General features: G+C 50.2%; 1 protein-coding gene across 4 annotated transcripts; it reads right to left on the bottom strand.

The window, feature by feature from the left end:
* Window positions 1-27,603, bottom strand: LOC114864674 (polycomb group RING finger protein 3). Of its 4 annotated transcripts, none has more exons than XM_055512614.1 (11): window positions 27,465-27,601; window positions 16,921-17,321; window positions 16,351-16,458; window positions 15,001-15,118; window positions 13,003-13,099; window positions 11,403-11,458; window positions 11,142-11,249; window positions 8,375-8,463; window positions 6,047-6,184; window positions 4,407-4,487; window positions 1-3,914 (listed from the first exon to the last, which is right to left on the bottom strand). In XM_055512614.1, exons 3-11 carry the CDS (start codon window positions 16,363-16,365, stop codon window positions 3,867-3,869), a joined length of 750 nt encoding a protein of 249 aa, XP_055368589.1. In that variant the 5' UTR covers window positions 16,366-16,458; window positions 16,921-17,321; window positions 27,465-27,601; the 3' UTR covers window positions 1-3,866. The 4 variants fall into 4 exon arrangements, with proteins under 4 accessions (XP_055368589.1, XP_029021428.1, XP_029021426.1 ...); XM_029165595.2 differs by having other exon boundaries at window positions 16,949-17,321; XM_029165593.1 differs by lacking the exon at window positions 16,921-17,321 and having other exon boundaries at window positions 27,465-27,603.
* Between the last annotated feature and the right edge of the window lie 106 nt (window positions 27,604-27,709).

Raw genomic sequence — 27,709 nt, 5'->3', positions numbered from 1 at the left:
TCACTCTTAAAGGCATTTATTGATGAAATACACACTTAGGTTTTGACAAAAGCTTCTGTAGTTTGTAAGAAATTCCAGCCCCATTTTAGACCCAAAACTCCTCGAAGTAAATGTGGCAATGGAACCAGTTCATTACATGTGCAATAAATAACAATACAAAAGGAGGCAAGGAAACAGAGGACACCTGTTCAACTGAAGAGACAACACATCGCAGACGAGGGTAAAGTAAACTCCAGTCGTTTTGCTTTTCGGGTGCATTAGTGTATGATCTGAGATTCCCTGGTGACCCTCAGGACCAGAAGGCATTTAGTGACCTGAGGAACGGACTGGAAAAAGGAAACATCGGACTTTACTGAAAGCTGGAATCATCTGAGAACCGTATATTGCACATTTTCCTTGCAAATACAACAACCACATTTCCAGATTCACACAGTTCAGTTTAGTTTTCCTTTTTTTATGCTTGACCTAAAAAAAGAACATGTGTTCGTTATACAGACAAAGCATTGCATCGACATTAGCACACCTGGAATACAAAAAGGGGAAATGAAATGAAACTATTTTATGCATCAGTTAAGATCAGAAAAATGAAGAAGAAGCAAATTTCTCACAGTAAGTGGCTTTCAGCAATAACAGAACAAGCAAAGACTTCTGCTATGGCTCATGGGGACGCGTCGCCGTGACGACCCAACGCCTTCACTCGTACGAAGCTGAAAGGAGCCGGTTTTGCATCGTTGAGAACGGACCAGTGAGCGAACCAACAATGCGATGCAGTAAAACACAGGATCTCAGTGTGCTCCGTTCACGCTGTGCGATCCAGCGCCGGAGCCGCTGCCTAGTCGTCGTTCCAGAACTCAGTGAGCACAAAGCAACGGATGAGAGAAACGCCACGTGTCGCCATCGACGACCGTCTCGGATGGACATTTCACAGGCTCGACCTCCGATCGCAGCAGCAGATGACAGACAAGCCGCCGATGCTCAAGGCGCATGCTCTGACCTTCGGGTCAGATACCGGGCCGTATCTGGAGCGAGCCAGAGCCTATAAGCCTCTCAGCCCGGCTGCACCGATGTCTCAATGACGGCGCTGATGGAAAGAGATCGAGTTCTCACACCTGAAGATCAAAAGGGCCGCGGGAGCGTTGAACCAAATGAGCTGTGCGATTCCTGCGGTTCTGGATGTTCTGGACTGAAGCGAGTCTCAATCGGAGTCTTAAAGCTGCACGTCCCACCAGAACAGAAGATAATGGGTGTGGGCTTCACTTTGAGGCAGCAAATTGAAGCGAGCGCAGCCAATTTCTCACCAGTTTCTCTTACTTTTCACAGAATCAGCCCCGTTGCGGTCGGTGATTCTTTAAAAGTCGCTCGGTTCACTTTCCAGAGCAAGTCCAGGCAAGTAGGTAAACGAAAGCCAATAAACAGACGGGAACGAGATGAGAAAGGCCAGCGCCCGCTTTACGTGGGGCACGAGACGGGGGCCTGAAACCAGGAGTTAGCACCATAGAAAAGCACCAGTGATCAGACCCCACAGCTTCTCCATCACTCAGTCAAAACACTGCTCACACTGCAGCGGTTTGAATCTGCTATACGATGCTGCTCCAGACGATTCCCCGCATCGAACGAAGGGAAACGTCACGTGACGGGGACAGAAAGCTGCAGCGTGAAGACACCACAAAACAAAATGGAGGCCGAGGAACATGAACGCAACGTGTGAGTCGAAGCCAGTGTGTGCAGCTGTTACAGTGACGTGTTTGTAGTCATCAGAGTAGTAGCACCGTGTTGGGTGACTGACAGCTTCATCACCTGAGGGAAAAGCTGATGTGCATTCAAGAGATTTCATCACCGGGAGCGTCGAGATGACAACACTACAAAAACAACTGGATCTGATGCACAAAACGTGGAATGTGCTGAAAGAGATTCATGAGCAAATGTCTGAGGTCCAAACAAGTCAAAAACAAACGCAGCACCGACGACGCAGAGGAGCCACAGAGAGCGGAACGCTGTGGAGGGCAGATAAATAAGAGGATGGCAGGCAGACGGGTCAGTGAGGTAATACTGAGGTCGGACACGCGTGGGTCCAGTTGGGACACGTTACAGACAGCTCGGGTCAGGACTTTTCAATGTTAAGACATTTTGCTGCGTCACACAGTTAAGAACAGCAGGTTCCTGAGGAACTATCTTCATCATTAAGGTTAGAAACACACAGTTAGAAGCACCAAATGACCAAACAGTCATTTTATTCAGAATTTCACTATCAAAATACTTGAGAGAAAAAACCTTTGTCCCTGCGCCAAAGAATTTGTGAGCTTGTTTCAAAAAGGCTCAAATCGGCGTCTTAAGAAATCAGTTTTAACCACTGGCTGTTCAGTGACAAAATCTAAGTGTACGCGGATGGTTGGGAAGGAGATCCCCCATTTGAACTTTTAGCAGTGTTCAGCTTTGCTCGTCTGCGGCTGGCAGTGACATTCCCTGGAAACACCACAGTGTGCTGTCGGCGAGGCCCGGCGCGGGTTAGGCAGCCGTTAGCGGCGGCGCAGGGCCACAGCCAGCCGTTAGCGGCGGCGCGGGGCCACAGCCAGCCGTTAGCGGCGGCGCGGGGCCACAGCCAGCCGTTAGCGGCGGCGCGGGGCCACAGCGAGGGGTGTTAGCAAGCCATTAGCAGCGCCGGGCCACAGCGGGTGTTAGCGGCGCCGGGCCACAGTGGGTGTTAGCGGCGCCGGGCCACAGCGGGTGTTAGCGGCGCCGGGCCACAGCGGGTGTTAGCGGCGCCGGGCCACAGCGGGTGTTAGCGGCGCCGGGCCACAGCGGGTGTTAGCCAGCCGTTAGCGTTGCCTGGCCATAACCAGCCACTAGCGGCACCGGGCCACAGCGCTTACTGCTTCTACATTCGGTAATAGTCGAGGACGGACGGAAAGGGCTGCGTGAGGTGGAGGGTGGTTCTGAAGCTTTATCTGCCCTAAGGAGACGATGACGCCAACATACACACAAATGACAGGGTTTGATAGATTTGTTGTGTCTTTGTCAGACAACATAAAGATGCATCTATATACTTTGATACCAATAGTGAGTCTGTCTTTAAAAATCCTAAATTATCACCTTTTGACACTTTAACAGTCTAAAGTCTTTCTTATTCTTTTCAATCACTCTCTGTAATGACATTTTATGTACAATATTGGTATATAGAACATAAATTACTACACAAAAAAATTGAACCTATTCACAAATGACAATTATCATTAACCCAAAAGCAACTTAGACGAAGCCACAAAATGAAAGAAGAGTCAGAGACGATTTAGTCGATGAGCTTGGAACCGATGCTATAGAACTTTTTCCATAAACGTTCTTTGCTGCCAGGACGAGGAAAAAAAATGCCTTGTATAAAAAGAACCTCTTCTCTCAGTCTGAGCATGAAATCTGCACGAAGCTCAAAAAAAGAGACGGTCACGTGTTCCGACATCTTCGCGTGTAAACAGAGCACCAGTAGTGTCTTGGCTCCACGTGTCTCTTCTGTACAAAAGTATAAATATATGCTTTCTCTCGTTTGTTTCTGTTTCTTTTCTGTTTAAGGAGGTGGGGTTCACATATTGAGGATGTAGCAGACACACACAAAAAAAAACAAAAAAAACAAAACACACCAGTGCTGCATTATCTGTGCTGGAGGCTGCCAGTGTCTGTCGTAGTCCTTGGCCCCACCTTTAAAGACCCCGACGTGCTGGCTTGAGTGGACGTTCACCGTCTGACCGTCGGCCTTTTGCTTGGTGTTGTTTGATCGTCTTTGCATAAATAAAAAGGTTTCGGCACAGTCCGCGGCCACTGGGCCCAAAAAATAAAAAATAAAAAGTCGAAAAGCTAAACGGTTGTTGCCCTTCCAGCTACAGCAGATCCATCTTGGGTCTGTAATGGAGCAGGAGGGGGGATTTCTGGAAGGAAGCAGAGCAACACGCTGTTAGACCCACCACCACCACCACCCCCCCCCTGAGCAGAACCCAGAGACAGACGACTCAGGGGGGCGGCATCCGCCTCCACCGGTCTGTGACGCATTTGTTGGTAAACAGTTAAATCTCTCGTTAACTTTAACAGATTAGGTTTAAACCTGCAAAACCTAATCTGGACTAAAGTAAAGTATGTTTAGAAACGTGTCGACTTGAGAGCGACGCCTCTGCCACTGTGTTCGTAAAGCGCTTCAGTCAATTCAACTCATCTGTCCACGATAATAATAGAAAACATGAAAGCAAGACATAATTACTGAGCTCTCATTTCCTCATCAACCCGATTTCAGAGTTCGACACAGTCTGCATGGAAATCGGCCACGCCTCGGCACAATCAATACGATCACATTAGGCCTTTACACTGTGATAATACCATTTCACAGCAGATACAAAGATATCGCCCCGTTACATGAGCAAAGTTACCTTAAATCTCCATCTTGTCACAACAACAAATTTCAAAGTGTGGTCCTTCCCCAGGATTTCCTCGTTGCATAAAATGTCCAGCTGTGAAGACAAAGAGCAGTTTATTGAACTGAGCGTTTGGAAGAGTTCAAAGCGCTGCAGGTTTCAGTTGAGAGAGAGACGCGTGCCCCGGCTTCATATCTCATTCTGAGTTATAACCTCGCTGTTCCTTCGCGAGGGAACTTGGGGGACGCTTGTTGTGACCTGAAGGGGCCTCCAGCTCCTGTGCAGCAGCAGCAGCAGCAGCTTTTTGGGAGAACAGAGGTTCAATGGTTCAATACTAAACTCGACGCCGTCTCACCAAATCTCCCACTCCCTCAGTGAAATCAACATTGATATTCTGCTGAGCGGTGCCTCGCATCTGCATCTGCCAATCAATACGGTGGGAAAGGGAGAGGAGGAGAGAGGGCGAGGGCGAGCGAGGCTTGGAGACACAGCGACAGCATCACCTGCTGGCTACGACCGGAAGGACGTGGTGCAGGAACACCAGAGCCGTGGGACCCGTTCATGCGACGGCACCGGCTGGAAGCCAGAGGAGGAGCTCTCATCTTAAAACGCATTTTCATCCTCGGGTCAAAATAAAAACCAATCCTTCATCACAGCAGCCGAAGGGAGATGCTGAGATTGTAGCGCGAGGTCTGTAATGTCAGCGTTTCCTCAGTCACACCCAGTCTGCTGCTGCATTCCAACAGCAGCAGCGTTCTCCCTTTGTTCGGCTCTCTGAGTGTGTGGTTTGGTGTGTTGTGTGCATTAGCATGTGCAGACATGCAAATCTTAGAGGAAACACATGGTTGCGTTGATGCTTAAATTAAGGTGTTTTAACTAAAAATTAAATAAGAGCATTTAAAACCCAGTGTTGGCCTATGAACCTGCCTGTGGTTTGTCTGCTGCTCGTTGTGGGGGAGGCAGTCGGCCGCCCGCTCCGAGCCCGTCTCCACTTTATTACTACAGAATATAAACACACTGAGCTGAACCGGGCTCCAAACTGGAGGTAAGAGTTGACGGCAGCAGTTTGACGAAGCTCCGAGCTTCACTCGCTGCTGAAAACAGAATCAGTTGGAACAACAGCCTTTCACAGGCGATAAGCAGCACAACAATGGCTGGCGGGGAGAGCAGCCGCCTCGCCAAAAGTTGTGCTACGGAGGCCGGCGATATGATGGAGTCTGCCCACTCAACTCCGTGACAGCCAGAGAAGAAAGGGGACGAAAAATAGAACGCCGCTTATCAAGTCAATAGGAAAATGGAAACAAGAAGGCGTCTGTGATAATTCATGGCATCTTGAAAATTCCATCTGTCAAATTATCAGCCACCTCCCTCCGTCCCCCCCGCGGTTCTGAACAGGGTGTTAAAGACAATACGCAGAAGAACCGCCACGTTTGGGCGACTCAGGATCTGGCTCCTGATTAAATACAACAAACACAAACTTCTCATACGAGTCTGTGCTTCAACGTTCACGACCCGACGCTTACGTCACTTCTGTCACAGCTACGGCTCCAAGTTGTCCAGAATTAAGAGATTTGTTTAGAATCGCCTCAAATCCATTTTCAGAAAACGAAAAGTGGTGCACAGTTAATTCTGGGCCCCAACGTCTCGTTCCGTACCTCGTTAAATGACGTCAGGTTGAGCTTTTTGGCGATGAACTTCTTGAGGTGTAGGACCGTGGCCTGCGCAGAACAGCGGATCCACTTGCGCTTCAGACCTCGGAGTTTGCTGCTGTTACACTCCAAGCAGATGCTGACCTGAGGGAGGAAACAAGCGAGGCTGTTAGAAGGCATCGACCTCCTCCTGGATCTGGAACGTCTGTGAATGATATTCATGATCATGTCAAAGTCGCTCCAACAGCAGCGTGGCTCATTGTCGCAGCGTTGGAATGAAATGCTCATTACGCTGTAGGACAATATTTTGTTCCTTGGTGTGTTTCGAACTCTCAGCTGAACACAACCGGGCCTTGAGCCTGTTTTTCTGCCCACCGTTCTGCAGGAGCTGGTCTCGACCGGCGCCGGTGTCCATTTCCCTCCTGCTTCCGCAGCACATCTCACTGAACCTGCATTGTCTGTTTGCGTTCTGCTCATCGGCTCCTTTCGCGCGTCCGACTCGTTGCCACCGGCCGGCGCCCCCCGAGGCGTCACGCTGGGCGGTTCTGGCAGCGGATGGCTGCAGGAGTCAGGATGCATTACTGCCACGGGGCGCCCGCGCTTTACGTCTTCATTTGGGGGCGGCTCCATTTCTCTGTCTTTTGAAGCCGGAGCGCCAGCGCGGCGGTTCCTGCTCACGTCGGCTCATCTGAGCTCCGACGCATGCAGCGCCGTGAAGCGGACCCTGCTGTGGCCCGGTACCAGTCCACGGTGGATTGATGACGTCATCATGGGCGTCCATCAAAGCCAACGTCTGGTTCACCTTTATTATCTGCCAGCCGTGCAGATGACGACTGTTCGCTCCGGAGCCAGCGTTCGGCTTGATTAATTATTTAGAGCTGAGCTGCACTCTCCAATTTCTCCAAAGCCGCCTCTTTAAGCCTAGAATAGCTGGGGTTTATTAAGTTTACATGGCCCTCCTCGCCCACAGAGACCCCATGAAGGCCTGATGAGGGCCCGGAGGGGACCCTGCCCTCATGTTTCACACCGACCACATGACGTCTCGCAGCCCCTGTCCTGCTCCGCTGACGCAGCGTCCTCTGATTAATGTGACTGCTGCGGCTTCTTTCCTTTCCACCTGTGGTGGCGTGTCGTGCCTTCTATTCGCCATCGCTGGCACCGCTTTCCGGCCCAAGGTCACAGTTTGAGGGGTCGCCCAGAGGTCAACGGGGAAGTGTTCTTGTAAGCTGGTTCTTCTGTCCGAGCGGCTTCTACATCTCCAGCGACACCAGAATGGAAGAACAATTTCATCCCTCGTGATTGCAGCTGCTGCTATTACGCTGCAAAGGCTGGCGAGCCGCTATTACGGCTCAGGTTTCTCTAGTAAAAGCTGAAACTGTGGGTGAGACGGATACTTTAAACCGTTTCAGGTGGAGAAAAATGATCTGAATGAATGGAGGCATTGATGACAGAACGCTACACATGATGAGATTCCTGCTGCAGCTCATTCGGTCCTTTCTGGCCTCGTTCCATCGACTGCATGAGCCTCCACCATACGCTGCATCCTCACATCACATTCTTCCCTCCATTATTAACTCCGCGCTGTGATCTTATAATCCCACCTCATTACGTGACCTTCTTATGAGCAGGAATCTCAAAATCTGCCATTTTCTCCATTTCCCCCCTTCTTTCTTCACTCCTCCTCATCTCATCTGGTGTGACTGCGCCCGGCTCAGTGTGCTTTATTACACATTCTGGACGCATTCGGCAGCGTTGCTGAATATTCAGAGGCCGGGACCTTCGCCCTCGTCGGGACAGCCTGTCTTCTAAGGCGGCAGCGAGAGCTGCTTGATTGGAGACAACCGTCACGCTTTTAAAGCCTCCCTGTCGGCTGCTTGTTCTAAAAGCAACCGCCGGAATGCTGCAAACACAGATTTCTGTGCTTGTGGTGCAAAAACAGGACGGGGCTTTGTTTTGATGGTGGCACCTGTCCAGCATCTCCCCCTCTGCATTATTAATGTTTTCACAGGGTTTGAAAATGTGCCAGGACAAAGGAAAGCAGGAGAAGCTCCACTTCAGCTCAGTGAACAGCGGAGTGTGGCGACTGGGCTGATCCACACAGATCAGACAAACAAATAAAATCACATGGGGCTGTTAATGACAGCACTAACTGATGCGAAGCCTTTAAATTAATTCTACCAGCAAAACGTTTGTTTTACTTCATGTTCTCGCCGCTGACAGATGGCTCTGTTGCTCATTGGGGTTAAATGAGTGACGTTGGTCGTCTCCAGTGATTCGACTCTGGCTCCTTTTCCTGTGGAGGCAGTGACCGCGAGGTCTCATATGGGTAAATACCTGCTCGTCGCTGCGGTGATAGTCGTTGTCCTCCTCCGGTTTCTCCTCTCCCGCCTCCTTGTTCGCCGTGTCTTCCGATTTTGTGTCGCCTGAAAACGAAGAGGAAAAGAATCACGTTATTCTAAGTCTAAAGGTTTTGTCTTAAGTCCATCGTTTTCAGCCTCCATAGAGACCAGTCATCCCTACGTGGCATTTGAGCCGCCTGTGGCGTCTCCATTAATAAGCCAATCGAAGCAGCCCTAAAACAGGTCCAGGATGTGTGGGCACGTCTCCACTGTGGGCCTCCATACTGATCAGGGAGCAGCAGGGCCAGAATCCGCCTGCTCCAACAGAGCCGGCGCCGGTCGCGTCAGCCTCAGAGCAAGAACAGGAGGAAAGGTGTGGAGCAGAACACAGCGGCTGCACGGGTGAGGATGATACCAGGATTCTAATGAAAGCTGCACCTGCTCAGGAATCGATCATTTATCACTAGATGTGTATTTTATAAACTGGAGATCACCCTCATCCACTGAGGGTTACATCCTTGTATCTAAAACAATGAGATCCTCCTTCACAGCATCAGACGCCCCAGTAAAGGAACCTCTCGGCCGCTGGTCGTCCCACTAGAACCAGCAAAACCCAATAAACAACTTTAAAAGAGTAGAAGCAACTGTCGCTCAGAGCAGGTGCGCTTGTGCATCTCATGGATTTTCTAGTGGGCTGCGTCATTGAAGTAGTATTGGATTTGTAGATATGAACCTGTTATTAAAGTCACATTTGTGCTGCTGTGGTCTGTATTGCTTTTCTGTGAACTTTAAAAACAAAAATTCAATCTGTTCCTCTCACATTCTGGGGTTTTCTCGTGCTCAGACTGGACTGAATTCGTGGCTCGGCTCTTATTTCCTGTTGGGCCTGACTGTCACCGACTCCAGAGCGCTACAGGAAAGGTCTGCGCTGCCGTGTTGTTTCTGTCTCCAGAGTCGGACTCTGATTGTTTATCGAGAGGGGCCTGATCTTATTGCTGTGGTTCACCTTCAAACCACCCCCAGAGCAGCTAAACCGACACCGAGGCCTGTTTGTGTTGGAGGTGGCGCTGGCAGGTAATTGGACGACTGCTCAGACTCTGGGGATTTTCAGAAGCGAGCGTCTCGCTGGCGCAGTTTCCTTTTTGTTTCCCTCAGTTTAATGACGTTATGAGTGTAGGAAACTGTTTACTGGCTGATTTAGGGCATCGCACACACAATTAAATCACAAAAGGCTCACAATGATATTTGAAGTAAGTGTATGTTGAGAATGAGCTGGAGCGCGTCCCTCGTTTGTGTGTGGGTGTTCATATTGTCGTAAAAGAGAAAAGTGCACTCGGCAGACTCATCGCGTCCCTCCATCTTCGTGTGTTAAGTGCTCAGAAAACCAGGCAATTTACAGAAAATGAGTCGGCTGCGAGCCGCTGGAAGCCAACTTTTTGTTTAGCAGGTGTCAAACAGCACTTGGAGGAAACTTTTAGCGCTTGCACCTAAAGCAAAGTGCAGAGAGCTGCGATTTACCGCAATAGCGCTACGTGTGGAGGGATGAGAGGTTAGTGGTCAAACAGCGGCTCTACGCGTTGTGGTTCTATCCTCCAGCCTGAGTGTGAATGCGGCGCTTTGACCCACGCCGCTGCTCGTCTGCACGCTGGAGCCGACACCGGCGCCCAGTGACGAGGCACAGGAAGCTGGAGAGCGCTTCCACTTCCATTCGAGCCTTAATTACCAAAATCGGAGAGGGGGATTAAGTGAGCGATTAGGCCTGCCAGCGTGACGGCCCTCTGGGCACACATTCACACCAGCCCTCGAAGGCGAGCTGCTCCAGAAAAGCCGCCCGCAGCCATCAGGCCGGGGACTCGTTGTGATTGGCTAAATTGCCTTCATCTCTGCTGCTTAATGACTCTCGCGGTTCCTCATGGTCGTGTTTCTAATGTTACTCATTACGAGTTGGGAGACGCATTCCTTATATAGCACAACGAGGAAGGCCAAAGCTCTCGCATCACGGATCTGTGTGGTGAAGTTCACCCGGAACCCAATTTTAGCCGCTTAGACCAAATTGCAGAAATAGGCTGCTTATCCACAGGCACAGCTTAGCCCGTGTTAATCATGCTGAGCGGTGCCAAGACACCGATTCACTGTGCTGTGGTCCGATTGGTCGCCCAGCCTCACGTGGCTTAAGGCAAACACAATGTGTCCCGTTTGCTCTGACAATCTCCTGTATCAGTGTGTCTGCAGTTCAGGTGTGCTTGTTTCCTAATTTAAACATGGCACAGAACAGCTGGGATTTTATATTCAGCCCGTTTCCAAGTCTCCACTTTTGTCCAGACTTTGGAGACATGGTTGAGGCACAGCCCTTCAGCTGGTTGGCACCCGGGGCTCAGCCTCCACCCGCCTCACGTCTGTGTCGTGTCAAATAATGAGGTGAATGTAATAAACGGGTAATTGAGGGAGTAACTGTATGACAGGGAATGTGTTCATATAATGTATGACTCATCTGTCTAGTGCTGCTGCACCAGCACCTGGTGAAGACTGACAATGGGAAATAAACATTCATCATCCCAGTGAACTGAGAAGCTGTGTGTTAGTCTTGGAGCCACTTATTTTGCTCCTGCAGAGGCGCTGACCCATCGTTTAGTAAACCCCTGCTACTAACACTACTCCAACCCAACGCCTGGGACACGTTTCTCCCGTCTTCCACCTTAAGGTCATGTTGAAAAGAGCAAAAGGGCAGCGTCCGGTGGACGTGAAGCAGGTGGAGGCCGTACCGTTGCGCTGGTCGAGATGACTCTTCATGTTGCACAGCTCTCCTTTGATGTCTCCAGGCACCTCCATTCCCAGCTTCTGGTAGAAGTCCCTTTGCTTCTTTATCTCCGCTGCAAGAGGGGGAGGAAGCAGAACATGAGGGGGCATCGGTTCCGTCGCCACTTTAACTCAGCCATGTGTGAACTGCACACTTCATTAAGTGTTCTGAGCCCATCCTTCAGTGAAAGTTATGCTTTCTTCCAACAAGGAAAAATGACACTTACCCTCTTGAAGTCCTGGTACCAACTTGTAGACAATGTCTTGCATTGTTCTGTCATGGCTGAAAGGAGAAAGGATTAATTACTACAGCAGGTTAGTGGAATTTAATTATGGGTCCTAGTGGATCTTCAGACGTCAAAATGCAGCAACTTGAGGAGGAATAATCATTGCTTTGTGATCATAACCTGTAGAAACCTGTAATTAAGTGCTGGATGAGGTTACGCCACTGCTGACACTGTGAAAACGCCTTTAAACAGAACATCTAGAGATAACTGTCAGAAAACGGAACCATAAATGCAAACTGCAGCTGCTCCCTAAGCTGCAGGCGACACGTGCACGTCGCACGACAGGTTACAGATCAGCACGGCGCATTTAGGGCCATGAATCCGGCTCACGGGTTTGTTGTTGTGTCGTGGAAAAACCCCAGAAAAATGAGGATTGCGTGTCTCCTCTTCTGTCAAATGGGAGACTTGTGTCATCGAGGACCAGTATTCGCTGCATGATGCTGAGGTGGGATTCAAAGAGCGGCTAAACACTGACCCCTACAGGACGCGGGGGGATTCTCACAGTTTGGAGTTCACAGCAAGTATGTACGAAGAATCCTCTGCCAAGTCAGAATGTGTAGGCACTAAACGCGTCCGTGTCAAACCCTCTACAGCATCAGCTACACCACCAGCACCATCCTCAGAGCTGCACCATTGTTTAAATATGAAATATGAGTTAGAAGTCCAAATAATGAATGTGAAATAAAACCAGTGAGGAAGTGTCTGATCGCCTGAGAGAAGTTCTGTCTCAAACATCCACTTTGATTAATCCTCTTGAGCAGCAGATGGGATCATCTGTCGGGAATCCCCTCAAGTGTATTTGCAGGCGAAACGCCCATCAGCTCAGATTTGTTGTTAATAATTATGCGAAACAAATGCTAATGCAGTCAATAAAGTCATTTCCTGGAAAACAGCAGACGAGCAGGATGAAGTCTTTGGAGTTTTTAAAGTGGTGTTTAATTTGCTAAAGCTCATGAGGAAATCGCATCACATCACGCTCTGTGTACTGACGCTGTCACACAGAGCTGAGATTGAGCTGGATGACAGCCTGCCACTGATAACGACAGCAGGACCGACAACTAACGCCTGTGGTTCCCCGCGGCTACCGCTGCACCATAAACCGTGCTCAACCACAAAAGTGTACATTTTATTCAGTGACTTTCCACTGAGACCAGTGTCAGCAGGTCCAGACGGAGGGTCGGGGGTAAAACAAAACCGTCAGCAGCTCTTTGCTCCTCTGTCAGCTGCTGTTGTCCGTGCAAAGCTGACGTCCCCGGAGGAAGCAGCGCCGTCAACGGTGGCTGCGTGTGTTTGTACCAAGGTTTGAGAGGAGCGAGCTGTCGATAAAGATGGAGAACTGAGGGACACCTGAGTGAAAGGAAGGCAACTGGTGCTGCCTGTCTGCTCCCATCATCCCCATCCGTTCCTCACCAAAGCTAAAGGTTAAGACTGGGCTTCAGCTGCAGTGATCAGTGTGTGTGTGTGTGTGTGTGTGTGTGTGTGTGTGTGTGTGTGTGTGTGTGTGTGTGTGTGTGTGTGCGCGCAGCAGTCCCACACTCACCCAATGTACTGCAGTGGATGGCTCTGATGAATAACAATCCTACACGTGGGGCACGTGTTGTTTTCCTCCAGATACTTCACCAGGCAGCTTCTACAGACTGGAGACACAGCAGGGACCTACGGTTACTTCACCATTTATCAGACTTTGAAACATTACGTCTGTGGTACAGATTCATACTTTGAAAGATAATAATAATAATAATAATAATAATAATAGTGATAATATTATCTACCAATAAAATGTGAAATGTGAAAAAAAATGCTGTCACCTCTTGAATGGATGTGGATGAGTGGATGACTTAATTTTAATAATTGAATTGTCCTTCACATCATCCAAAGTTAACACTGACATCTTCAACTGCTGTTTTTCATTTTAATCTACTGATCTAATCACAGCCCTGCATCAGCGAGGTAAATAAAGTGACGGATGTGTTTTCTAGTAATAAATGCTTTGACTTCTCACTGATGAAACCCTTCGTGTGCAAAATAAAGGACATATTTTAGGAGGCAGCTCTGAGATCTACTGCACAGGCCTCCGTCAAATCCACTCCTAGCTGACATTTCTTATTATGGCGGAACAGCTGCAGCAGAGGCGTGATGTGAATCTCTATCTCTCCAAGTGAGATGAATCACAGGAGCTCTGTAGCAGAGCAGCGCCCATCTGTGGTGCAGGAGCGCCCTCTGCTGGGGAGACGCTGCATTACCGTCTGGATTCATCTCACCGTGTGGAACTGATCAGTAGTTAAATCAAATGATCACAGAGTCTGAAGTTTATTATGTCAGTAGTTTGTTTTTATCACTAAGCGATGGATGGACTGGACAATCACAACAAAAACAAGGTTTCCACATCCGTCGTCTTGTGGTTGGATTCCTGTCTGGTGGTTTACGTGTGGCACCCAGTTAAATGTGCTGGAAACATGCACCAGTGCTGGTTGATTGTTTCTTTAAACGCAGCATCTTCTTTGCTCTGCTTGCGTTTCCGTGAGCAGCTAAAGCCTGAGCCAAGTCAAGGTCACGCCCCACCAGTAAAACCAGCATCTAATTCTCTGAAGGTACAACAAACATCGTTGGCATTAACTGTTTCTGTTTGAAAAGCGTGAGCTCCTCTGAGCTGCTGCCGTCGGCTCCTCCGTGTGCGCTTTCATGAGCTGATGGAGGATGTGGATTTACTGAGATCTCTCTGATCTCTGCCTTCGCTCGGGAGGATGCGTGTCCTTGATTGTGTCTGGAGGGAGCCTTAGTTACCATGGAAACACCACTGTTTACACGCGGCAACAGCTAGCCTGCTAATGGCTAGCAGAGCGCGGATCGGAACACGACGTAACCGAGTAATAAAAGGACAGCTTCATTTAAGGAGGAGAGACGTCCCTTGAGGACAAGTCCAGGCGAGGTTTGAGGCTGTGCAGCGACAGCTGTGGCCGGAGACGCCAGGCTCCTGGTGTGCGTCCGTCTCCTTAATGTGTAGGACTAAACTCCAACAAGCAGAAAAGCAAAGACGCTTCACAGCGATGGATTTGAGTTTCATTCTGTGTCACAGCCGAGGCTCTGACCAGACAGTATAATGAGTTGCGCCGCACACAGGGCCACACTATATTACCTGAAAATACCAGCTAATGATGAAGCGCTGTACGAATGAGAGATGACATCTTCCCACCTCTGCCTGAGGGATAATGAATGACCCTAAAACCTGACGGTGACAAGAATCTGAGAGAAGGTTCTGAGAGTCTGTGGCTTCGTGTTCAACTCAGATCTGGCTATAAATGATTTGCTGTACATAAATCTATCATCAGGCTGACTGGGAACGGATCCTGGAGGTTAAAACCTCCGGAGCCAAATCCAGACAAACGCAGCCAGCGCGTCTCAAACCAACAACACAGCCCGAAGAAACGGGAACAAGATGAGAGACGGCAACGAGGCGGCAGGAAAGAGGAACCAAGAACAGGAAGAGCAGAAGTGAAAATGCAAAAATAACTGAAAGGCCCGAGGGAGAGGCACCTACAGGTGTGTAAGCACTCGGTGACGGTGGTGGCGTCGATCAGGTAGCCCTCACACAGGCGACATGTGATGTGGGCGTTGATGTGACACAGCTTTATCTTCCTCGTCAGCATGTCGGGGTTCTGGGGAAGAGACGGCACAAAACCAGTAAATATTTCACAGTCGATTAATGCAAATACAAAATATGAAATAATTATCAGCTACTCTGTGGGTTTTAAGCATTCATTTACTCATCACTGTCACTCCAGGGCTCAGAGCAAACACATCACCACCCTTTGATTCCAGCCACTGACAGAAGCTCCAAATGGAGGACACGCAGAGACACTGGAAAACTGATTAGTGCTCATCTCCACCGTCCTCTTCAGTTCCAGCGCGTGCGCGTGCACGTGCGTTTGAGACCTGCACAGCCTCCTCTCCTGACAGTGTGAAGGAAGCTGCTGCAGCTGAGACATGCTCTCTGCTCAGACAGGTGGCAGTCACGTCCTGCTGCTGGTGTCTGTGCGACGCGGACGCTGCCGAAGGCGGAGATGCGCTTGACAGACGCTCAAATGTGTTGAGTAACTTGTGACTAGTTCTGGTTTCTCATGAGGAACATCAATGGAGTCAAGGGGACTGGGAGGTTCCCCAGGAGGCCGCTTGGCGATCCATATTATCCAGGAAGGACTTTAAGTTCAGGTTGTTGTAAGTTCTGACAGCGTTCTAAAGCGACAACTCGAGGCTTCAGCACCTGCGATGTCATTGGACGCTGACTGAGCCACAAACCTGGCGGCTTTTACTCACATCAAAGGGGTTCTGTAGTATTTAGGCTTTTAAGTTCAATTCCTTCATTGCAAACGCACAACAGTCTCTAACATTCTCACAACCAATAACAGGGATAGAAGCCGACTCATCATGCGACTTGGGCTTCTGATGACGCTGCTCTGTAACTGCAGGACAACGTAGACGAGCAGAGTCCAGTTTTATTCACGTTTGAGTCGATTTCAGAGCAATTAGAAGGAATGATCCGTTTAGTATCGGCTCCAGACATCGCCCTGAGGAGGCGTCTCGTCCTCCAGCTTCTCCTTCATTTACCTTTACATTAAAAGGCATCCGTGCGGCAGAACATATATTGGCTTCATTCAAGGTATTATTTTCTACCGGACCTGCTCTGGAATGAACCGTTACAACGGCAGCAGAATGACACCTGGCTACGGCTCAGATAAGGAGCCAACGAGAGCCTGAGACAGAGAGCATCCATCACATGGAGGTTTCCGGCTCCTCTCAACAGACTGAGGCGGCGTCTGGACGCTGAGCTATGAATCAGGAAGTCACCAGCCCAACACAGATGTACCGACCCGTGGCCCTGAGCTCTTACCCCTAGTACCGCCATGCGTCGACTGTGGATGGTGCAGCTGCCACGTGTCTTACTGCAGTGGTGCGGCCGGCGCGTTAGCTTCTCATCATGAAGAGCCTCTCATGGAGCCTGCGAGGAGAGGGAAGAGCAGGTTAAGGAAACAGCCGATGCGGCAGCATCGCCTTAATGAGACGCTTCATCGCGTCTGGAAGGTGGGATGTGGGTCCTCTGCCCGTTGGACCGGCAGGCATTTCTGTCTGACCCGTAGGTCAAAGGTCAGCGCTGCTGTCTTGTTTTTGTTTCATTTTCAAGCCGTAGCCTCAGATTTGACATTTACATGTTTCAGTTCAGAGTCAAAACAAAACCACATCCTTACATCATTTCCTACAACAGAGATCATCCAATAGCAATGGAAACCCAGCACCTGCTCTGAAGCAAAGCCCTTTATCACGGAGGGGGAGACGCTTGTTGGGACCAGAAACAAACTGAACAACAAATTTCACCTTCAGAAGAGCAAACAAGACTACATTTCAAATACAAATTCGAAATAGCTGAGGAGAACAGAGCAGTATGTCACACTAGAACCCACACCGTTTCATCCTCAGCACTAGAATGAAACCTTTAGGACGTGTCACCGCTTCCTCGGAGGAGGAGGAGGAGGAGGAGGAGGCAGAGCCGAGCAGCAGTGAGTCATCGTGCTGTTACATTAGGAGTCTGAGTCTCCAGGTGAAGCCGGGCCACGGTTTGACCCCCTCCACACAGCAGACCTGTAAATCAGCCCGTTAGTCGCTGTGAGACACTGATGAACTGATGAACGAGACATGGGTGACTTTCAAACAGCTGATCTTTCCTTCCTGACGTCGCACAGCTGCGTTGTTTCTCTGGAGGCACAGTGATGATGATGATGCTAAAGCTCCAACCAGGGACCATCAAGCCTTCGTCTCCATCAGCAGTCTAATGAACCCATCAACATCACCAGCGTGGTGTATCTGCTGTGTGGTGAAAGAGGTAACAACTTTAGCTGTTTGTCACCTGAGGACCTTCATCACAATATTTACACTGTTTGTCAGAAACAGAAGCTCAGCATAAAAGCAGGTGAACGCTTCAGGATCTAGTTTCATCTCCTCGTTGAATGCAGATCCTGAAACGGTGAATGAACGGCAACAGGAACAGAAAGGAAACAAATATGAACCAAAGCCCCGTCACTGCATTTATTGGCCTGGCTTCACTTCTGCTTTCTTTTTTACATTAATTGACTGGACACAATTTCAACAGAACCTCCTCCATGATTTGATGATGACATTTTATCACAGCCAGAAAACAACAGATGTTGAACATCTTAAAAGGAACTATGACAAATTAATGCTGGAGTAATTTGACTTGTAGGCCAGTAAATCCACACATCCCAACACTCCCACAGAGTCCAGTTCAAGCATCACTATGTTGAAATGATATTCATTGTCCCAAAAGACGGAGCGTCAGATTAGAGTAAATCTAGCGTCTGATTCATGGATCTCTTCCCACTCTAATGGGCTTTTCGTGATTCCGTAGTGATTCAGCATGAGACACGGTTCACCCTCCCACTGAAACCAGTCCAGCAGCTACTGCTTCCCACAAACCCGCTGACAAATCTATTCACATCTCCACCAGCGACACCTCCACAAAGCAGCCGCTCTGCTTTTATCAATCACGTCCTAGAACCGAGAAGCAGCCACACAAACCAGCAGCGCTGCCTGATTGGATCGGAACCCTGCTCACGACAAACTGCTCAATGTCTGTAGAACAGATGAAAAGAACAGAAAAAACCCAGACGTTGTTTTCCAGACATATTTATTTCCAGTGTTCTCTTTGTTCTGAGGTCACAGAGCTTGTTGCAAAGCTGCTGAATGGAAGCTTGCTCGAGTTAAGAGGATCAGCTGAATGCCTCCAACATTCTGAAGCCGCTGGTGGACACTTTCTGAATAACTTCTGACAGAACAAACCTCAGTGTCAGTGATTTGGGTCGAGCCAGAAGCAGAACAGAACATGTCTAATAGTTTATCATCATTAGTGAGCTTCGTTTTACACCACACTGGACTTTTACACTGATGAAGTAAACAGTGGGTTTCACTGAATGTCACGCTCCAACAGAGAAAAGGCGTCAGTCTGAGGAAAGCGGGTTCTGTACGGTTCTGTACGGTTCTGTACGGTTCTGTGGTTAATGTCTACTAGCGTAAGTAGTTCAATGCATGTTTCCATGATCGTCTTCATCATGAAACGTCTGTGAAAGAACAGGCAGCATTTGGAAAAGCCTTTGGACACTTTATGGGCAGAACCAAGAAAGAGATTAAATGATGTCCCATTAATTAAGTGTGTGAATCCCACAGTGGAAAACAGAAAGCACAACACTGTGACTGAAAACAACAGTGTTTCAGTTTTAATCAGGCTCTGAAGGTTCCGTCCAACTCCAAGCTAAAGCATCTTGGGTCAGTGACAGAACAGTAATGGATCCACACGCAGATTCTGAGCCACTAAAATGAGAAAATTCACGCCTAAAACACAAATCCCCTGGAAACGACCACGAGTGAAGATTAACATGCAGTCAATCATGAGCTGAACAACTGTGTCAGTGGCCGATACACAGAGCGACACGTTTACACACTCGCACACTGGCTCTGGCACCACAAAGAGCCCCTGTTGGCGCGCCTGCAGCGCTGGAGTGTTTGGCCTCGCTTTAAACTGGCCGCCAGCCGGAGGCACGGCCTCTGCAGGCCTGCTGCGGTGCACGGAGCCAGGAGGGGAGACCTCCACTTGTTGTGGAAGCTTTGGCTTCACTTCAAGCACACACACACACACACACTACACAACTATGTAAATGCACTCTTGCACAAGTCCGCACACATCCGCCGTCTCTCTCTTGCACACTCACAAGCTCACAGTTATTGTCTCCTCTTAATTCTGTTTGATGGGCCTCAGTCCTGCAGCCAGGATTCTGTGCCTGGGGAAATCAGTCAGACAATAGAAGCCATCCAGAGAGAAACAGACCGGGAGGCCGTGCACGCTGCCAAGAAACAGCAACTCTTGAATAATTGAGCTTCAACTTTAGGTTGTTGAGGGCCAGAAGTGGAGTTAGTGACACAGAACATGTGTCGCAGGTCACAGAAAACACATGATCAGACCCTGAAGTGAAGCTGCTTAGATCTGGAGCGTTACCGCTGTACTGTAAATGTAGAGCTTTTAACGAATATGCAGGAACCTGAGGTTGACAAGGAGCCGACGGCTGCAACACAACAGATACGACAACACGCTCCCCTGTTATCTACTGTACCACAGAGGGCATGTATAGGATTCTGTATCGCTTCAAGATGCCGTTATTGGCTGGAGACGTCGATATCCTCCGTCCGCGTCAGTCATCGCTCACTGGAGCTCCCTCACCTGCAGAGCTCTGATCCCCCACAGTCAGAAGCATGAGGGAAAACGGGAACGGCTCATGGTTCCCACCGACACATGGAGGAGCGCTGGATCAACGCGTCCAGTCAGTGGCAGGTGCTGTGAGCGCGGCCAACTGCTTTGAAATATCACAGACACTATAGTGGTGGGTCCAGGACCCCACTGTGTGGAAGGATAGAAGCACTGAAGCAGCCGTGCACGAGAAGGAGACATTAAGTGTAAACCATCTGGACACCCAGAAGCCTGAGAAGAACGCGACGCCATACGCTCCTCTGTGCATCCTGTGCAGCTACTGGTTACATTATTATCAGTTGTTTAGGTGTTAGAACGCTCCTGTGATGCATGGCCCACATTCTGTACTGTTCCTGAACGCCTCATCAGGCCACCTCATGGGACACTGTAGAGTAAAGCCCACAGATGGAGGCGACTGGTCGGTACACAACAGGACAAAACGCACTAAATAAACTAAACCAGCACTGCAGGACACTGTATTAATGCCAGATCATTCCCCAGCTGACATCTTCCATCAGGCAGATACAGTCAGGCCCAAAAGTAATTGGACAGAGATGAGCATCAGAAAGTAATTCCTTAATGATCGATACAATTTGGCTGGATCTGCTGAGTGAAGCTAAAATGTGTGCTTTATTTTAAATTGCACTTCAAAAGTCACTCAGTGTAAAACCAAAGGAAGCCAAAAGGAGAGAAGTTACTTAACACCGGTCATGGAACCGCACCATGAAAGGCTGTTGTTGTCGCTCTGCAGGTGTAATTAGCCCAACGCTGCCGTTCCTTCGTCTCACTTCATCCTCAGTGCGTTCAGGCTGCTGCCGATGTGTCACTGTACACATAAAGTAAAGGCAGAACCTGAGGGGATGAAGGACGCAACGACAGCTCTTCTCTGCGTTCTGACATTAAGAAGCAACACGCTGCATCGACAGAGCCTCGTTTCTATGAACACGGAGCATCAGCGCCACTGGTCACTACGTGCGTCCTCCTCCGTAGCGGCTGTAAAAACCATTCAGACTCCTCTGAATCATGACGGCTGCCAACTAACACACAGCTCAAAGGGGAGAAATGACCCTCAGTCTTGGCCGCTGAGCTTCCGACAGCCGTGTGTGATCCAATAGGAGGGCTGTTGTTTCCTCGCAGATCTCACGTATCCCGTTCCTACTTCCAACCCGCATCATAAGCGGGGCTTTGGTGCAACAGCGTAATCTTGGCTACATCTTGTCAAGATGCAAAGCAGATCTTCTCATCCCAGAAACTAATCCAAGACCACCAGCAGTCGGCCAAATGCCGCTTCGCTTTGGCTGCAGCTGCAGCGTGATCTGCGTGCACCTCGACACCCAACACCAGCTGATTCCCATCTCCTCCCATGAGATTCTCTGGCACATGAAAATATGAACACACCGGGCAACTTTAAAGGGAAACGAGTCCTTCCCAGCCTGCGAGCTTAGCGGTTCCGTCACAGCTGCGCTTCTGGGCTCATCGTGCACAAAGCGTCCAGAATCACCACAGAGCGTGAGCAAATCAACGCGGTACCAGGAGCCGGCTGGGCAGAAACAGCTGTGGAGTCCATTCATTTGCAGTACAGGGCAAAGACGCAGCTCACGCTCCATGACGTGAATTCAACCTGCAGCGGTCACCTTGCAGCGTGTCCAGCAGCTGGTGATGATCAAAGCGTCGCCGGCCCGACGTCCGGCCCGAAGTCCGGCCCGTCCAGCGGCTTCTAGAGTGACTCGTCAGGGCATTTGTCCCCACATGAATCTGTGACTCATCAATCACTCGCTGAGCTGCAGAAGCGCGTTTCATCTCCTTCCTGAACCACAGCACTTCCAGCTGTGGGTCAAACAGGTCCTCCTGCTAGAAGGATCCAGGCGGCGCTGCCCGGTGAGGCCTCAGCCGTCTGCCACTGGGCTTTCAGGCCATAACATGTGCCAGCTGACCTTGACTCGGAGTCACAATGAGCAAGCGAGCGATTTCCTCAGGACGGACGGCATCACATCGAACCAACACTTTGTTCATGATAATGGCTGCGCCGCGGAGCTGCTCGCACCCGTGGCCTTCACCCAGACGGCGGCGGAGCCTCGCTGCAATGAAGCGTCTGCCACCAGTAGGATTTTCACCGGGCCGCCTGGTTCTGCCACAGCGTCCCGCGGCGCCGTGATCCCTTCCTGCCGCGCTCAGTAATCTGTAAGGTGCGATTAGGACCGCAGCAGGCTGAGCCTCTGTCTACACACAGGTCACACTGACTTCCTGTCTCTGCTGCTTGTGTCTGTTCAGATCTCTACACTTTTGTGGTGGACTCATTTTCTTCGTCATATTTAGGAAGCTGGCAGCGGGTCGGGTCGGGGCGGGTCGAGGCTTCGGCCTGGTAACGTCCATAGCGGTTTATTGTGGTTCAGTAAATAAGAAGAGAAGCAGAAAGGCCGAACTGGGACGAACTGAGACCGACTTTAACCTTTGCAATTTCTAATTTCTGACCACATCTCACTTGCTGAAAGACGTCTGCGTGAAAAGTCCCCGTCAGAAAAGTCACTTCTTCCGCCGAGTCCATGCCGGCGTCGGAGCCGGGCCTGGATCGGCTGCAGGCTCAGCCTTTGTTTACCCAGGGAGGCTTTGCTGAGCGTGCATTTCTTTCAACAGCACATTGCTTCATATTCTAAGTTACTCCCACTTAAACCGCAGTCACCTACAATTTACAACTTAGCAGCGCTCGTGGAGCGGCGGCGCTTCACGCGTCGCCCAACGCGGCGGCGGCGGGTCAGCGAGGCTGAAGGCGGCGCCGCTTTCCGGACCGCGCCTTTTTGGGGCCATTTAAACCAGAACAGGCAGACGTGCGCAGACGTCACAGCATTTAAGGTTTGTCACGAGGCCTCGCTTCCGTTAAGACCTCATCCTGTTGAGACGAGGACGCTGCCCCTCGCCCCCCCTCCCTGTGCTTCACCCAGCACCGGTTTTACAGCACGTTGGATCATGTTGAGCTCGTTACACTCCAGAACACAAACCTGTACTGTTCTATCGCTATGCAGTGAAACGGCTCAACTGAGGCTCCGCAGGTACAGAGTGGGAGGTTTCAACCCAAACGTTTATCACAGCTTTTTACAATGACTTCATTCCTTAATAAATAACAAATGCCCAGAAGTTGTCACTTCCAATAATGACTGAAATAAGTAAGAAAAAAAAAAACGACCGACCAACAGATTTAACGTTACCTTAGCTTTAAATGCATTTCCGTGTTGCTGATGATTGTGCAGACTCTGCAGCGCTTTGGCTTCCTGACCTCCATGATAATGGCTGCAGGGAGCCTGCGGAGCAGACAGGAAGTGGGGGGGGGGGGTGATCATCACCAGAGAGATGAGCCGGTGCCAGAAGAGGACAGACTGCAGCCGCTGCTGCACTAATTAAACCATTATCTTGAACCACTTGCTATTGAAAACAGTGAGACAGCGGCACTGGACCTGCAGCGGCACCGGGGAACGGGCCGCGAGCTGTTGCCTGGGTCTGCTGCTCCACCTGTCCTGCTTTTCCTGTCTCACCACAAACCATGGGGAGGGTTTCACACAGGCCAGAGGTGACGGTTGTCACCCGCTCACTGTACAAGCTGAGCCGAGGAACTTAATTCCTCGTTTGGACGCTCGTTCTGGGCTCGTTAGGAGCCGAGACGCTAAACAGCGCCGTCGCCTGTGCGTCTCCCGTGTCTCGACTGGGTCGAACCTGCTGACGGAGCACTAAATTAAAACTGACTCGTTACTTTCAACACCACTCAGATCAGAAAAACTGCGGTTCAGAGTGAGAACAATGCAAGTATCACAAGACAATAGTGAAACTGGAAACAGTCATCAGACGTGTGTCAAGTTTTCGCCTTCTCTTCTCTGCTCAGTTCATTTTCTGTCCTTCTCCGTTTTATATCATTGTGAGTTGAATTTTGGGGACTTTATTGTGATGCAGGCACAAATATCCTTCAAGACAATTTGACTAATTAATCATAATAAAATCAGCAGAAGAAATAAAGCAACAGCTGGATGGATGGAGTGGTCCCTGAACGCACCATAACAAGAAGGACTCTCTTCCACCTGAAGGTGGTTTGTGTCCAGCAAAGGTGAGAGGAACGAACCCAGTTCACCGACCCGACGCCTGTTTGCTGCCTGTGATGCAGACTTAATACAGTCTGGCTGTGGCTACAAACAACTGGAACACATATACGTCTGTTATTTTGGGACCTCCCCATTTGTTTTATGTCCCTGTCAGTTTACTGACCGATAATTAACTGCGTTTTAATTAACTCTCCGCCTGTGATCTGTTATCTGTCAACGTGTCACCTGTGCTGCTGAGGTGGACAAGTCTCAGATTTAGTTAAGCAGTCAGCAACGACTGAAGCCCTCCACAGCGGGGGGGGGGGGGGGGGGGGGGGGGGGGGGGGGGGCCTGACCCTGAAGACCCTGAACCCCGTCTGTCTGAGTTACAGTGGCTGAACGGAGCCGGGTTTATCAGTCTGTCACTGATCCACAACAAACAAGTCCTAAACTGCCACAAAGCACCCACTGAAGGTTATAGAGGAACGAGTGTGTGTGTGTGTGTGTGTGTGTGTGTGTGTGTGTGTGTGTGTGTGTGTGTGTGTGTGTGTGTGTGTGATCATCAGTTTAAAAAGGAGCTCTTACCAAACAAAGAATAAAAGCATGACATCAAAGTCAGCTACTAGATCTGACACACACTCGCTGCCTCTGGTTTTCTGCTTTCTCCCATTCGGTGAGTCTTTTGTCAACACAAAGGCAAGTCGACCCGTTTAAACGGGCACCAACTGTTGACATGCACTTATTCTGGATGTTGACACACAACAGATACGATCGGCAAAAGCACGAGCGCGGGGCCTCGACTCTTATCGGCACCAGAACACCCTGTGTATAGAACCAGACCGGAGGACCTGCACGGGTTGGTTGTGGGTTTGGACGCTGCTTCGGACCTCACTGCAGCAGAAACACCCGGACTGCTCGAATACACCACAAACTGCTGCTCTGAACCAGAACCGGCACCAACTTCCTCAGCAGCAGCTCGTCTGTCGGACCGGACCAGACGGGTCAACCTTCACTGCCCACGTGCACCAATCACCGCTCCCTCTTTGACCACTGCAGACTGGGAAACAGCTGCGGTTCTGGACAGGTTCTAACCCACAATTTGGACCCTGACGCTACAGGCGACACACATCACAGGCGGCTGTTTAGACGGCGGCATTCAGGCGAGAATGAAGATGAAAACCAGAAACAGGCCGTTTATGGAGCAGCGTGTGTTCAAGCCAAACTGGATCGGACACAAAGTCCACGAGCAATCTGAGGAATTTGTGCAATCTGACTGACAACAACATTGTCATTATTGGTTCAAACACATGACTCAAGTTTCACTCAAATCTACACGCGCTGTAAAGCGGAGCCAGAGCTCATTTCAACATTCAAAAATCAATTCATAAAAAGGCACATGGAGGTCGTTTATTCTGTAATTTGACCCAGATTAGTTCATATGTTGTGTGACTGGGCCTTTGTGCTGCGTTTAACCTAAAAATGGTTCTGCTTCATAATCACATAAGCCTCCGAGCTTCTTGACCGGACTGCGCTTCGTACGGTTTAAATGGTTTTAGCACAATTCAAGTATTAGTCTATGATCCCGAGGGTTAAAAAACAAAATGCTATTTTCACCAATCAGCAAGTTCTTTGTTACAGTAACAGAATCAAACTCCTACAGGTCTGATCTGGAAGGAAGCGCTGGTTCGGTGCCGAGGACGTGAACAGCGTCTCCTCTGCAGCGTGATTGGGAAGAGACAGATTCTCCACAGAGGCTCAGAGGCTTATTTATGGAGCTGCCTCTTATCATTTCCTGTCCACGACGAAGACAAATGCATCTTCTGGCGCTGTGGAGTTTTTCACCATCAAGCGCTCGTGGCCTTTAAGAGGCGACGTGCAGCTGGCCTGTCCAGAAAGGCCGGGTTCTGTCTGACCGCTCCCGGGCCCGGTTTGAAAGGAGCGCGGCTGCAGGTTTTGGGAGGCGGGTCACCAAAGGCAAAGCAAGCAGAACCCTGACATGAAAGTTGAGTCTCAGTCTTACGCAACAGCCGTATCATGTGGGGATCAGCAGGCAGAGCCACACTGAGCCAGCGCAGAACCAGCGCAGAACCAGCGCTCAGGCCAGTGGGCCCATCGGACCCGTCCAGTAACGCTCTGCATTTATGCAGCGGTTTTAAGAAACACTCATTTCACACCCCATTTTGAAGTTCAAACATTGAGGAAGTCAGACTCCATTGTCTCAGACGCTAAAAGGCATCGCAGGGCGGCTCAGCTGTTACAACAGGAGCGGCGGGTGCAGTTTAGCAGCAGCAGGTTGCAAGATCTGAGGCAACGGAAGCAACAAAAACAAATTCTCACACAGTGCGTGTCATTTCAGAATCCCTAATTCATTCATCCACGAGAGGAGCTGTCTTTCAGCAGCCGTCCCGGTAGGTGGCTCTCACGGTGCTTGCGTCCATGTGCACATGACGACGAAGGCTTAAAGTCAGCGCACAGCGGGGGGCCAGACGCCCGCACCAAAACGATTCACACCCCGCATCAAGGTCCGTGGGCCGTGATTTAGCGCCGCCCAGGACCCGGTGGGTCCAGGTCATGTCTGAATGTGAGACACAGAACCCGTCCCTACAGATGTAGATTCCACTCGCTACCTACAGATCTGCTCCAAAAGCCTGGTTTATGTTCATATTCCACATATCCATCTGGTCCCATTCTCACTGTGGCATATGTTTATCACATGCAGCTATGAAGTTCTCCACAGGAACCACTCACGGCTTAACGTGAACAGTGAGGAACTTTCCTCAGATTAACCTGCAGGTGTGTTTTAAAACCAACGGCTCCGAGCCTGAATTCGTACAGTGCGGCTTCTAGGATGTGGTTAAAACAGTGCTGGTGCTCAGACAATGTGAGGAACTTTCACTTTCAGCCAAACGTGTCCTACGCTCCTGCACAGAACCCCCGAACAGCAGGAGCCGGGTCCACAGCGGAGCACGGAACCAAAGTTCTGATGTGACACCGAGGCTGCATCTGCCCTCGGACTTGTTGGCTGCTCGGTCCATGACCCCCCCCCACCACCACCACCACCACCACCACGTCACACCGGGCTTGTTGCTGCCGCACAGGAGTAACGTTCACCCTCAAGACAAATAAATGCCCCCAACTTTGTGCCTTGATTGAATCGGAGCCTCGTGAAGCTCCTCCACGCGCCGAACTTCGAACAGCACGAGGAAGGGAAGGGGTTCGGCTAATGGTGGACCCGCTTCTCTTCAAGAATATTCCAGCTCAGTGGGAAAAGAGCAACTACTCTTTGCTTCAGCGGAACAATTAAACCCGGCGAGACAGGCTCAGAGGCGGCTTCCACAGCCTCCGCTCCGGTTCGGTTCGGCTAGCCGTGCGCATCCCGGTCCAATTTAAAGCAGGCTTCGCGATGCACTTCCACCTTAAAGCCCCCATCCCCCGGTGAGCGACTGCAGGGCCCGGCGCCGCCATACACCAGAACAGACACACAACCCAGCGCGTAGCGTGCCCTGTAGCAGCCAGCGGAAAGACACGCGAACAAACCCGGGGGAGGGGGCTCGAACCGGGACCGCAACGAGGCCGCGGACCCGCGGGGACGGAGACGTGCGGGGGACGGGCCCACTTGGGCGAACTAACCTGTTTGGAAGCGGCGCGGTCCGATGGATATTGGGTTGAATCCGAGTTAAATCCACTGTCAGTAAAACAAAGAGGCGAAAATGACCGAGCGGCCGCGGAACAGGCCGAAACTGCACTCCTGGAGCAGCGAGGCGCATGCGCAGTGGGGAAGGGGGTGGGGTGAGCTCAGCTAATTAATAAAATTGATCCGCGGAATGTGTCGTTAATTGTTAATTAGGAGGAAATGAAAGGGTCGCGTCGATTGA

This window comes from Betta splendens, chromosome 10 (genome assembly GCF_900634795.4).
Source record: "Betta splendens chromosome 10, fBetSpl5.4, whole genome shotgun sequence".
In the NCBI taxonomy this organism is placed as follows: Eukaryota; Metazoa; Chordata; class Actinopteri; order Anabantiformes; family Osphronemidae; genus Betta; species Betta splendens.
Note: the sequence above shows the minus strand (reverse complement) of the source record. Positions and strands in the feature narration are given on the sequence as shown.